At 47.6% G+C, this 13,318-nt stretch overlaps 3 protein-coding genes across 8 annotated transcripts in view; all 3 read left to right on the forward strand.

The window, feature by feature from the left end:
• Window positions 1–2,146, forward strand: part of LOC146246012 (protein phosphatase 3 catalytic subunit alpha-like) — a 28,096-nt gene extending 25,950 nt beyond the window's left edge. The window contains exons 13-14 of the mRNA XM_084683725.1: window positions 72–122; window positions 1,630–2,146. Of these exons, the coding sequence (XP_084539851.1) occupies window positions 72–122; window positions 1,630–1,808 (230 nt within the window). The 3' untranslated portion in view covers window positions 1,809–2,146. The remainder of the gene's footprint in view (window positions 1–71; window positions 123–1,629) is intronic.
• A 2,011-nt stretch (window positions 2,147–4,157) lies between these two features.
• Window positions 4,158–8,155, forward strand: ecscr (endothelial cell surface expressed chemotaxis and apoptosis regulator). 4 transcript variants are annotated; one of them, XR_014734637.1, is made up of 12 exons: window positions 4,158–4,333; window positions 4,761–4,850; window positions 5,066–5,179; window positions 5,314–5,376; window positions 5,560–5,673; window positions 5,857–5,988; window positions 6,783–6,878; window positions 7,048–7,081; window positions 7,171–7,241; window positions 7,394–7,471; window positions 7,598–7,903; window positions 8,023–8,155. XR_014734637.1 is itself a non-coding variant. In XM_084684431.1 (11 exons), exons 1-10 carry the CDS (start codon window positions 4,276–4,278, stop codon window positions 7,432–7,434), a joined length of 807 nt encoding a protein of 268 aa, XP_084540557.1. In that variant the 5' UTR covers window positions 4,158–4,275; the 3' UTR covers window positions 7,435–7,471; window positions 7,598–8,139. The 4 variants fall into 4 exon arrangements, 2 of the variants coding, with proteins under 2 accessions (XP_084540557.1, XP_084540556.1); XM_084684431.1 differs by lacking the exon at window positions 7,048–7,081 and adding an exon at window positions 7,020–7,047 and having other exon boundaries at window positions 7,598–8,139; XM_084684430.1 differs by having other exon boundaries at window positions 7,598–8,139.
• On the forward strand, window positions 8,131–12,984 carry dnajc18 (DnaJ (Hsp40) homolog, subfamily C, member 18). 3 transcript variants are annotated; one of them, XM_084684428.1, is made up of 9 exons: window positions 8,131–8,167; window positions 8,287–8,428; window positions 9,781–9,961; window positions 10,396–10,541; window positions 11,045–11,254; window positions 11,461–11,573; window positions 11,835–11,944; window positions 12,098–12,270; window positions 12,747–12,984. In XM_084684428.1, exons 2-9 carry the CDS (start codon window positions 8,365–8,367, stop codon window positions 12,869–12,871), a joined length of 1,122 nt encoding a protein of 373 aa, XP_084540554.1. In that variant the 5' UTR covers window positions 8,131–8,167; window positions 8,287–8,364; the 3' UTR covers window positions 12,872–12,984. The 3 variants fall into 3 exon arrangements, with proteins under 3 accessions (XP_084540554.1, XP_084540553.1, XP_084540552.1); XM_084684427.1 differs by lacking the exon at window positions 8,131–8,167 and adding an exon at window positions 9,270–9,441; XM_084684426.1 differs by lacking the exon at window positions 8,131–8,167 and adding an exon at window positions 8,954–9,441 and having other exon boundaries at window positions 8,326–8,428.
• Window positions 12,985–13,318: the final 334 nt, after the last annotated feature.

The raw sequence follows: 13,318 nt of genomic DNA on the forward strand, positions 1-13,318 counted from the left end.
GCCTGCATTCTGCATGGCTTAGTCAGGAGTAACCCGCTCCCCTCCTCTTTCCCCCCTCCCCCCCCCCTCAGCCACCGTCGAGGCCATCGAAGCGATCGAGCCAGAACCTGAGGACGGAGAAGGTAACCCCCCCCTCAAAACCCCCCGACCCCCTTCTCCACAGGGGGCGCTCTGCACCGGGCGTCTCCCCTCAGTGACCATGACAGGCCGTTTGTCCTTAGCTTACCGTCAAAGGGGCGGCACTTTACTTTGCAGCACCGTGTACCAAAACATATAGACACCCAGAGCATATGATGCATATCACCCACGAGCTGTATTCGATCAGGATTGTCCATACGTGATCAACTGAATTGATGCATATGAAAGTCCTGAGTTGGAAATCAAGTATCATGTCACGGAAGTCTGAAGTGCTAGCAATAATGTATGCCTACTAAATAGTCATGTTGGCCTCGGTAAGTCATTCAAAGCCTGCAAAGTGAGGTGCTCCCTAGATATGCATGACGGTCTCAAAGGTGATCCCGCGGACGGGCATGATTCTTTTATTGACGTTTTTTTTTGCTCCCGTCGGGGCCCTGCTGAAATTGCGCCCCCGCCTGGTCTGAAAATGCACTGCATGCAGTGAGAGCAGGGGACCAGGAGAGAGGGCTCACATGACGCATGCATCACGGAGCCGACGCCGCGCAGCCTTCGGCGTGATGAGGCATCTGTCCGAGTCTGTCCGAGAAAAAAATCATTTATCCCCCATGACCTAAGAATGTCACGATGCAGCATTTTCACAGCCGTATAGAACATCATTAGAGGTGTGGGTGCACAGGTCTGAAAATGGACCCAAACGTATCAGGACTGGCAGGACAGATGTTGTGCCACGTCGATGGTGGCAGGACTGCTTCCAGATGCATCATTCAATATCAGGGAGGGTGTCACGACAGTGGGTTTGGTTACTAATTGACTGGCTCCAGTTGACCTTGTTCAGATGGTGCTCAGTTGGCTTCGCACCACTCGGGGCAATTTACCTCAATGCTCGAGCTATGTTGAAAGATATGACTTGTACTTAAAATACTTGTCAAACCTTCCTGTACATCAGTTTGCTGTTATGTATGCAGAGTTTAGTGACTGAGATATCTAAAGGCAAGGATATATGCTGTACCACTGTACAGTGCACTACTGTGTACAGTATACTACTGTACATATGACTTTTACACACAATGACAGCTTCATTCCAGAATGACTTCCATGTTTTAACGTGTGACTTTGTCTCCGTGTATCCTCTTTCTCTCTCCCTCTCCCTCTCCCTCTCTCTCTCTCTCTCTCTCTCCCTCCCTCTCTCTCTCTCTCCCTATCTCTCTTTCTCTCTCTCTCTCTCTCCCTGACACTCTTTCCTTTTTATACACTTTTGTTTCATTGACTCTTGTCTCCCCCATTATCTGTCACTCGTTCTCTGCTCTCTCTCCGTGGCTACTCCTCTCTTACGCCCAACTCTCACTCCCTCAATCTCCAAATGACCCCCCCCTCCCCCCTCACTGTCGCTGTACCCCCTCCCCCCCTGCCCCCTCTCTCTTTGGAATTCCCTCCCTCTGCTCTTCCTCTCTCTCCTCCCTCCGCCCGGCCCGGACCCCCCCCCCCCCCCAGCCATCCGAGGCTTCTCTCCCCAGCACAAGATCAACAGCTTTGCGGAGGCTAAGGGCCTCGACCGCATCAACGAGCGCATGCCGCCGCGCCGGGACGGCGTCAACCACGTGGGTCAGTCCATGGGCAAGATGAACATGTCCGAGGCCAACGGCACGGACGACAACAGCGACATCCAGTGATCCCGCCCTCCCCCAGCAGCCAACGTCCATTGACCCGCCCTCCCCCAACAGCCAACATCCAATGACCCGCCCTCCCCCCAACGGCGACATCCAATGAGCTGCCCTCCCTCCCCTGAGTCCGTGCCACAGCCGAATCCAGCGGCCCACACATCGCCACAACCTGATATCAGGCCTCCGAATATAGACGCGACAGAACAACACAGACTCGCAGCCAGCAACACGGCACCCGCATCTACCTTCCCCAGCGCTCCGACATCCAATTTCATGAAACGCTTCCAAGCGTCCAAAATGTTAAAAAGGTCAGGCGGTTTATTTTTCTGGAACTGGGCTCCCAGGGGCGAGGGTGTAGTTAGCTGAGAGGGAGGGGAGGGGGGGGGGGGGGGAGTGTGGGTTCCCCTCCACTCTAGGAAGGGTCGGTGGTTAGGGAGGTTATAAGGGCCATCGGGCTACGGGGGAACCGGATTGGCTGAATGGATGTGGTCCCGAGGGCATGTCGATCGGTTCCCTCTCTCTCCGTCCAATCACAGGCCGAGTGGGCGGGGCTCTCTCTCGATTGCCACTCCATCTTTCAAAGGTCTGACTGGACACACTGCAGTTCAGTATCCACGCAGCACCCCATTTGACTATTTTGACGACCAGAGTTTCACTCGCGAATGCATCTCCTACTAAAACGGCCCTGCTACTCCACCCCCGTTGTGTTCCTCGTCGCCACGGCGAAATTGACAAAAAGACAACATCCTGTTTGTAAGAGCGGACATTGCGATAAGAGAAAAACGTGTCCATTTTGCTACTCGCGATGCAATCTCCCCCCCCCCCCCCCCCCCCCCCCCCCGCCGATGGCGTTTCTTTCTTGGGTTTTCTGTCGGGGGTTAAGATGCCGTGGGTCTGCAGGGAACGGCGGGGGGAGGTGGGGGGAGGCAGCGTGCTCACGGGGGCCTGTCGGGGGGCTTCTCCACCAATGCCACGGTACAGCATCAAGCCGCAGACCAAGCCCTGGGGTCTACTCACTGTCACCCCCTACCTGATTGTTTTTCTCACCTGCCTGTAACTACTGAGAGAGAATGCACATAGTAATTCAACTCTGCCAATGCAGTCCACAAAAAAATACAAATACATAAAAAAATATAAAAAATACAGATCTATATATATATATATGATAATTATAATGATGGACAATATGAAGACAATGATTTTTAAACAGCATCTAAGGTACGGAACGCATCAGTGCATGCAATTAAGTTCCTTATTGATATGTGAAATTATAATTGTGATGTGTTTCAATATAGTAGACTTGAATTATTTCCCTCTTCAAATTATATTTGTAAAGTTCGCTTTTTATATATATAATTTTCATTCTGGTTTGCTTTGATTTCTTTTGGACCTTTTTTTATTGTTTTTATTTCATTTTTGTTACTGTTGATTTTATTTTTCTATTGTTTTGCTGTACAGGCACAGATGTTTTTTGTATGGTATGTAACCTTCCGTTATTTCTGTTCTGTTGGTGTACAGAGGTTGTTTAATAGTGTGAATGAACTTATAACTCAGTGAAAAGCAACATTCAGGCTGCCAAAGCATGATCGCATGGTTTGTTCAAATGTAAACAAATTGGACGGACAAGAAAATCTTGTGTCTCACTTTTAAAAGGAAAAAAAATATATTCTAATTATATTTATTGATGATATTCTTATTCTTATTCTTACAATTAAGCTTACGATTCTTTTTTCGTTTAACTTTGATCCTTGTTTGGTCTATACGTGCTTTATTTCGAAGAAGGAATTTCATGGATTTTAACTTGTGACAAATTTTTCTTGTAATTAGCTTTGAAACTAAGTTTTGGCATTTGACTTCCTAAACGATACACACATTGTAAGCATGCCCTATGGGACAAACAAATCACTTTTTTTACTCTTGAATAAAATATGCATGAACCAATAGTGTGGCTGCAAGTATCTGATTAATCATCATGAAAAAATATTTACAAAATATCACATACACCTACCTACATGAAGATGGGAATATAGCCAGTAGTTATATAGAATGGCCTGAAGGTTTGTCTTTGTGTGTGTGTGTGTGTGTGTGTGTGGGGGGGGGGGGGGTGAACTTCATGGTCAGCTACACTGTTTTTTAAAGGACTTACTCCCTCACAGTCAACTTGACCCTAAACGGTGAGCACACGGTTTCCACTCCATCTGCTTCCTGACATTCTTCCACAGGAAGCTCTGTGGAAGACCGTGGAAAAGACCACGACAACCACTCCCATTTCACACCGCAACAATAGTACTATCTCTCTACCCCTCACTCTGTCTCTCTCTCCCCCCCACCCCTCTCTCTCTCTCTCTCACAAATGAACCTAAACCATAGCTTCATACAGACACATGCACCCAATCAATAAGACCTAGCATACACATGCACAGTAGGCGGTATACGCAGAAGAAGTTAAGAGACCAGAAGTTTTGTGGATTTGGACATGGGTCTGTTCCTCCATCCCTACAGTCTGCTGGCTGTTCTGTTCCTCAGCCCAGCAGGTAAGTTCTGGCGACACAGAACCTCTGAAGCAGGCAGGCGAGGGATCAGTTGTTTCTTTAAATAGACTTTACTTCATGTTCCTTCAAAGTCTTTTTTTTCCCACTTCTCTGTTTGTCATTCTATTTAGTGGGGGAAAAAAGTATTTCTGTGTCTTTAGTCATCTTCCTGAGGAAGACTTAATGGCTACTCAATGCATTAACACAGCACGGTTCTATGTTTTTATGTAGAATCTGATGGAACGACCTCTAATGGCACATGAGCAATGAATATCTGCTTGGTTGTACAGGCTCCAGTAGGTTTTAACTCCATGACCTAGAGAAGCCAGTCAAATGCAGGGCTCGGGTCTAATGATGTTAAACAGCTTCTCAGAACGACAACAACTTCTGGGTGTACAGAAAGATAATTACGGAAACTTAACTGTTACAGCCTCAGCCCAGAGTGGCAGAAATCAGACCGACCTTACAGACATCCTGAAGGGTGGGTCCACAACAGCCACTGTGTCTGGAACCTATTCTGGTGAGTGTCTCTGTTAAGAAGTATATGTCAGGGTTGGAATAATCCCACTCCTTTCTGTTGTTAACACAGATTATTTCCGTTTCCATTCCTCTGTATCAAGGAAGGAATACAATACAATGGGATAACCAAAGGTTAACAAGTGAATGCAATGGACTATGCAGGAAAATGTCATTCACATGCTTAAATGTAAAGATAGTATTTGTTTCAACCCACAGTGGCTTCAACAACACCGTCACCAGACAATGCTACTGGTCAGGTTATAAGCACAACAACAGCCTCTGAAAGGACCGGTCTGACACCATCTCAAACCTCCACCTTCTCTGTGTTTGGTAGATGTGGTCTTTGGGATCTTTATTTGCATTTTTGGGGGAGATTGTGACAAATGATTGCCCAACCCTGTAAGGCATGGGGCCAAAGAATTTGGGCAGGTTCATACGTTCACAGATATATTCTTTTCCTCCAGGGACCGATCTAATCACAGAAACCTCCAGAGTGGCAGCTTTTCATTACTCATCAACCTTGCTAGGTAATGGAGTTGGCTTTCTTTTCTTTATGTCTATACTTATCTGATAAACCTCACAATCAAGCACACCCTCACAGCAAATCATTGTTAAGAGTTTCGAGGTAATAATTAACAATATATCAGAAATACTTCAAACCGCAATATAGGCCTACCGCGTAATAACAGATGTTGTATTAAACCTGACAGGAAGCACCAGCAGTGTAAGTTCCAAATCGCAGGCAACAACATCTCAGACACCTACACCCTCGCCAGAGCCAGAGAAACCCACCACCACCTCCCACGCCTCAGCCCCAGCGCAAGGTAAAACCTGCCACTTGTCCCTGCGCGCATTTTACCAGCTAACACGCTACATCTGACCCGTTTTCGACCACCCCTCTCCGTCACTTGGGCTCCGACGCCGTCCTCTCGAGGGAGAAAATCCTCATTTTTGCGTCGAGGAGTTTTGCTGACTGTTTGGATGACTGTTGGCTTCTCCGGTCTCAGGGTCGCCAGCTGCACCAGCAGAGTGCTGCCCACCCACTGTCACCTCCACTGACGGAGCTCCACACACACAGGCGGATGTACAGCCCACAAAGCCACACAACGACAGCCTAACCATAACCATGGTGGCCTTCGGTACGACCAGGATGTGGATGAGAGTTACTATTAGCGATGACGATAGCTGCTGCACTGTCGTATGTGCTATAGAAGTACCATGTATACTGTAAAGTGTGCACTATAGAATTAGCTACACAGCACTATACACGGTTGTAAATTAGATGTTGTTGTTGTACTGTAGTTGACTAACTGAGATGACGTTTTTTGGTTCACCATGACTTAAATAGTTAGCTAGTGTAATGGAGATGTCGTTGTTGCACTGGGGTATTCTTTTGGTGTTCACCGTGCATGGTAGCTGAGATGTGGCTACATTGCAAAGTAGCAAGTAAACACAGATCGTTCCTTGAACCTGACAAACCAAAATACCGTTTGACCTATGCACTGATGCTTGGTCTTCTGCGGTACTTTGTCCATACACTGTTGGTATGTAGCTTTGGTGGAAAGTGTCGGCTAGTGATTACAACCATGTCTGAAGTGGAGAGGAGGAAGATGAAGTGAAAGGGAGTCAGGTGGCTGAACGGTTAGGGTAATCAGAAGGTTGTTGGATCGATTACCCCGCCCTGCCAAAAAATGACTTTGTGTCCTTGGGCAAGGCACTTCACCCTACTTGCCTTGGGGGGAATGTCCCTGTATTTACTCTAAGTCACTCTGGATAAGAGCGTCTGCTAAAATGGCTCAAATGTAAATGTAAGATAGGGATAATGAGCATGCTAGCGATGAGGATGATGATGGTTGTGGTGGAGGTGGTGAAGAGGGTGATGATAATGATCATGTTGATAACCTCTCACTGGCCTGTCCTTTCCCCCCCATAGGCATGATGATCTTCATCCTGATACTAATTGTAATCACAGTGATTTTAGTCACGACCGTCAACCTCAAAGGACGATGCAGCACCCCCAAGGATGATGGTAAATAGATGTTTCTTGAAAGGAAAAACGAATGTTAACTGGTATGCTATCAGACATCCGGCAACTTGTTGATACTATTATGTGTTTAAATCAATGGTTCAAAAAAGCATGTAGTAAAATGTTAGGTTTCTCTCTATGCAGAACTAACAACAAACAAGCTATTTGACAGGTAAAAAGAACAGCGATTCCATTGAGTCTGAAACGTAAGCATGCTCTACTTGCAGAGTTTGGAAATATGTGAAAGTTTACCCCCTGTGCACAGTATGTCTGTGATACGTATATTTTATTACAGCAACACCACAACCAATGGAGAAAAAGAGAGCATCACTTTAGTCTCTATTAAGACGATCAACACTGAAACAGGTACGGTTGTTTAGAAACAGACAGAGAATTATGAGTGACTTGTGAATATCATTCATTCGGCTTATCTTCTTTGTTATGGTGAGCAGTCTGAAGAGATGGCAAGGACTAGTTAACAATTGCGTCGCTGTCTCTCCCGTTAATCCCAAACTCAGACTCCGATCGGGTATCTTCCAAGTACAACGTTGGATGTTGAGAATCTGACACTGAGGCAGGACCTACTGAACACCAAGGTGGGCAGAGAGTATTGCTGCGCGACGTTCCCCGAATAGCAACCATTGTTGTAAAAGGATACACCATATTTGTTTGGTTGTCTCCTCGGAATTATGTCTAATAATGGATGTTATTCTTCATTACAGCTGGTGTGAGGAGAAAGAATGTCATTGCGCCATTTACTTGCCATTCCACCACTGAAATTTGAAAACACAATGTGGATATCAAGTTTATGGTCCTCTTAAGCATTGCTTGGTTATTAGCCTGTTCATGGTCACATTATTGTTTTTTTCTATTTTAAACAAAAAATGTAATTGCTATTTGTTGTAATAATTATGTCAGGTTTTCCTTTATGTGGTGACAAATACTGATGTTCAGTCTAAACTGTGTTTACTCCATAAATCCCAGATGTTGTATGCAGGGGCCTGACTGACAGGGGCCCCAAAAAACAGGTAAAAACGTATGAAATTATATATATTATATATCATAGAAACCATCATCATTGAGTATATATTTCAAATATAATAATACAATTAATGATCTCTTTGTTTTACTTGTTTGGCAATAAAAGTGAAATATCCCCTTTGACCAAAAAGTAAATATCCATATTGACCGACCACCCCCCTGTATCGGCAAGAAATGGTTTGTTCCAAGATGATCCCAAGTAATGGTCTGCTAAATGACTAAATGCAAGTGGTGGTGATACAGAACTGTAGGTAATTTGGGTCAATGTTCTGTAGTGTTAGTGTCATTTATTGGTATTCGGCATATTTTTACATATACTGTATATATCACAGTATATATGTATATATCATGCATTGTGTACATCCTACAGAGCCAGGGCCCTCTCAGGTAGAGCTAGAAGGAGGAAGAAGTGTGGAAGTACAGGAAGAAGGGAAAGAAAGTTACAGTGATGATCAGGATGAGAGACGCATGGTGGAAGAAGACAGAAGTTACAAGAAAGGATGTTGACCCAGGTTTGTGGCCAGCAGATTTGACTGTCAGGGACAGAGAGGCTTATGAGAGGGCACTGGCCACCAGATATGATAATGATGATACATGCAGACTTGCATGTACAAATCACCAGCAGTATATTGTGCTAGTACTCGTATTGAACTACAAGAAGTAAGACAGTTGCAAGCCTTTAATTAAAGAATTACGTAAAGCTTTTGATGGGACAGTTAGGTCCCAGACGGTGCCCAATTAGATTTTTTTTGTTATGGGGCACAAAATTCCTGGCGGCGACCCTGGTTGTATGACTTTTGGTTGGGGTATAATAGACTGCACTAATTGACAGTGGCAATTCAGACATGTTTCCGTTTCCTGTGAGCCAATGGATGTTAATACGAGCCTGATAAATGTCGGCGTTAGCTCGCTAAATGTCTCCGTAACGTCATCGAATTTTCGATAGTTGGCGAATTTCAATCCCCGTAATTGATTTGCCTAAATATTGAACATAACAACAGCCGCGCTGACATCTGTTTTTGTGCTTCGATTCAAAGGTTACAGCCAAGCGTCATCGCTATGATATCGGACACTGCGAAGAGTCGTAACCGAACGCTGATGCTGGCTAACCAAAACTAACTAGCCGTTTAGCTAGTAGCTTCGTCGGCTAGCTAAGCTAGCTGTTTGCAAACACATTGAGCTAGTTAAACGCTTAGAGGTAACCGTCGGGTTGAGAACAGGCAGATGTGACCGATCTGTGCGATCACAGCCAGCAATTCTTGGTTTCTTTAGCCCTCCTCCATTCTGGGGCCAGGGTTATCATCAAGCTTTCTGGCTAAGAGGTTAGCAAGGTAGCTAACGACCTCCTTCTAGCTATCCGACAGCGCTAATCAACAGCTGGCTACCTAACGAGTTAAGATGGATAAAGAGGAATCGGAGCGGTTGATAGAGAAAGCAAAGCTTTGCTTGCGATCTGGACGGAGAGAAAAGGCACTTCAGCTCCTGTATGAAGCCCAAAAGATATACCCCAGTACTCGGGCCAGAGGTAATTGTGCCATAAATGGCCGTCTCTTTAACTACCAGTGCTTGCCAGCTTGGATGTTTAAATAGAAAGTGCAACGTCTGCAGCTTATGAAATGTCAATTACATAATGCATGCTCCAGAATTCGATTTTAATTAGCGACATGACCTGCACTCACTGTTGATATTCAGTTGTTGTTTTTTTATATATAGTAGTACATTTTATAGTTGGCGTTGCCAAGTGTCCGTGCAAATGTCAAGCCTTGGCTTAGCCGTACGAATGCCGTCCAGCTTATTGTAGAGTATTTTCATACGTTGAAAGAGAAAACTGTACTGATCCTACGCACTACTTCCCATTTTCTAGTACTTATCGATGCGATAGTGAGGAACGGGAGCTCCGCCGCCCCAGAGAGTAACAACGTCCCCCCGCCCAGAGGATGGAGGAACGAGGATTTGGGAGAGGGGAGAGGAGGGGAGGAAGGTAGCGCAGGATCCAGTGAAGACAAGAAGAGCTACACAGAGGAACAGCGGCAGGGGGTTTCCCGGTAATAACAGCAATGAAATGATTGGCCCGCATGACCCCTTATACCACCGCTGCCATCATTGATTGATTTTTCTAACGCCATGGTTATTTGTAGCATGATGAATTCAATGATTCATTATCTAGTGGGTGTTCATCTGATATTTAAAATGATACTTGGTGAGACAGGCGGGGGGGAGGTGGTGGCTATTGAAAGCCTGACATTGCCGGACCAACTCACAAAAGCGCATTAGTCCGGAACCTCTCAGTTCATTTTACATTTCCAACGGCCGTTATCAACAGGCGCAAACACTACCCAGGCTCGTTTCCCGCACCTTCTGAATATAACATTGCACCTTCAGTAAGGTCCGACTATACCTGCAGGCACGGTGCACACACACTACCAAAATCTGTCCAAAAGTGGCCTGCTGGCAATCGTGCGCTGATTTAATCCCCCAGGATAAAGAAATGCAGGGACTTCTATGAGATCCTCGGCGCTCCGAAAGATGCCAGTGATGAGGACCTGAAAAAGGCCTACCGGAAGCTGGCCCTGAAGTTCCACCCAGACAAGAACTGCGCCCCGGGGGCCACGGATGCATTCAAAGGTAAAGGGGGAGTGGCCTCGACGCAGCCGCCCGACACTGCCGTCCTCTGCCGGCCGGCCCCTTTTCTGACTCCAACCCCCTGCCTCCCTCCTCTGCCTCTTTGGAGAGACTCTCCCACCCTCATTCTGTTAATGCATCTCTCTCTCCCTCCCCTCTCTCTCTCCCCTCTCTCTCTCTCTCTCCCTCCCCTCTCTCTCTCTCTCCCTCCCCTCTCTCTCTCCCCTCTCTCTCTCTCCCTCCCCTCTCTCCCTCCCCTCTCTCTCTCCCCTCTCTCTCTCTCCCTCCCCTCTCTCTCTCCCCTCTCTCTCTCACCCTCCCCTCTCTCTCTCTCTCCCTCCCCTCTCTCTCTCTCTCCCTCCCCTCTCTCTCTCTCCTCTCTCTCCCTCCCCTCTCTCTCTCTCCTCTCTCTCCCTCCCCTCTCTCCCTCCCCTCTCTCTCTCTCCTCTCTCTCTCTCTCTCCCTCCCCTCTCTCTCTCCTCTCTCTCTGTGCGCGCGCTCTGCAGCGATAGGCAACGCGTACGCCGTGCTGAGCAACCCCGAGAAGCGTCTCCAGTACGACCAGTACGGCGAGCAGGCTCCCTCGGACGCCCCCCACGGCCCCCCGGGGGCCCACGCCCGCCACGCCACCCACCGCTCCTTCAACAGGGACTTTGAGGCCGACATCTCCCCCGAGGAGCTCTTCAACATCTTCTTTGGCGGAAGGTTCCCCACAGGTGCGTGTGCGTGAACGGACGGGAGAACCATCATTGAGTAGTTGCGTACGAAAGTCGGGGTCTGGGTGTGCGTCATGTTGTTTGTTTTTGGTGTCGTGTTTTTTTTTTGTATTAATCCAGAGAGTTGGCGTAAAGAGAGAGCGATTGGCCGGTCTAAACCGCCTGGCCAAGTGTCTCATTAAGGGCGGTGTCATCTGTTCTCCTAGGCAACATCCACGTGTACACCAACCAAGGGGCCACCTACTCCAACTTCTACCAGCCTCGACGCAGGCGCCCCTACGAGAGACGCGAGGAGGAGGTGGAGGAGAACCGCAGTCAGGTCAGGGCTTCGACCTGAAATCAACCCAATAAAAGCAATACCATTATTTCCTCCTGAGTGAGGACAGCGTCTTAAATCGACCCCAAAAATGTGTAGGGAAATTTCTTACCGTTATTCCGTCTGAAAATGTAATGAATTACGACGGTGTCTTTTTGAGGAGTGCCGAAGTTGAGTTTGCGCTCGACTCGGACGTTTTGCTCGACGTGACTTTTGAGGGGTGTCGCTGACCGGCATGGCCCCACGACGTCTTTGTCCTTCTAGAACACCTTCACGGCCCTGCTGCAGCTGCTTCCTGTGCTGGTGCTCATCCTCATCTCTGTGTTCACGCAGCTGATGGCCACCAACCCCCCCTACAGCCTCTTCTACAAACCGTGAGTTCCCCCCCACCACCACCACCACCAACCCCCCACAGCCTCCCCCTGTCCCGATCTCCCCCCCCCACCTCCATAACCCAAACCAGCCACGTCGCGGTCCGAATCCCTGAACCCTCCCTGCGGTTGTCTCGTCTGTTCCCCCCCCCCCAGGGCCATGGGACTGGTGGTTTCCCGGGAGACGCAGAACATGGGCGTGCCCTACTACGTGGATAAGGGCTTTCAGAAGGAGTACCGCGGGGACGCTCTGGACGAGCTGGAGAAGAGCATCGAGAGCGACTACATTGAGCACCTGCAGAACACCTGCTGGAAGGAGAAACAGCAGAGTAAGGCCCTCCCTCCCTCCCTCCTCTGAGAAAGAAGGCTCAAGTGGTGGGGACGGACGGAAGGGTTCGGTCTCGTTGTTCAGTCCCGCGTCGACGTTAGCGCAGCTGTCGACCTTAGTAGCAACGGCACGGCGTACCGCAGGTCAATAGCAGCCTTATTGAAAACATACGAACAACATAATAGACGGATTATTCCGTTCTCGGGCTGTTCAGCAAGAGGTCTGGCTTCACTGTGAGTCTCATTAGAGTAGGGATGAACCTTTTCTAACGCTCGTTTACAAAGGCTTTTGTCATTGGTACAGATGGAAGTTTAAAGTACATTATCAAAATGACTGTTTTTACTTGGGAGAAATGTTGTCAGTAGTTTAGAATATATATATATATATATATATACTCAAACACGTACTTAAAACCAAAAGAAAATGATCATTTTGCAGTGGTCTCACGCCAAACCCCTTCTCTACCCATCCCCCCAGAGTCGGACTTGGCCAACCTGGGCCAGCTATACCGGGATGACCGGTTGAAGCAGAAGGCCGAGTCCATGAAGCTGGACCACTGCGACAAGCTGTATCGCTTTGTCGGCCGGCAGAGGGGAGAATGAGGACTTCTGGAGGACAAGCAGAGAGCTGTATCTTACACTAAAGTATTGTTTGTTTATTTTGTATTTATAAAACCGGGCCACTTTTCTTTTTTTCTCCTCCAAGAAATTTGAAGTTGGGAGGAGGGGAGGGGGGGGGGGGGGGAAGGGGTAAGAAGAAAACAGTGCCTTCTCTCCTCTTGGAAGGAAGAATATGCATGTAAGCTGCCAACCCTGGCCCTATGTAGATAACAGGAGCAGGCCCTGCCTGGCCGTGGCACTGTCGTGTTCATGCACACAAGCCATCATGTTACTTCCTTACATTAAGGAATTCAAGGCTTGTGACCGAGGTTTGAGACGACACGTTTCGTGCTCAAGCTTTGTGTTGCTTATGTTTGTATTGTTATTTTTTTGTGTGCGTGTGTCGGTTACTAAGATAGTCATTAATTTATTTTGTCTGTCGGCAGCACT

The sequence above is a fragment of the Hypomesus nipponensis genome, chromosome 20 (genome assembly GCF_054491055.1).
Source record: "Hypomesus nipponensis isolate SF chromosome 20, ASM5449105v1, whole genome shotgun sequence".
In the NCBI taxonomy this organism is placed as follows: Eukaryota; Metazoa; Chordata; class Actinopteri; order Osmeriformes; family Osmeridae; genus Hypomesus; species Hypomesus nipponensis.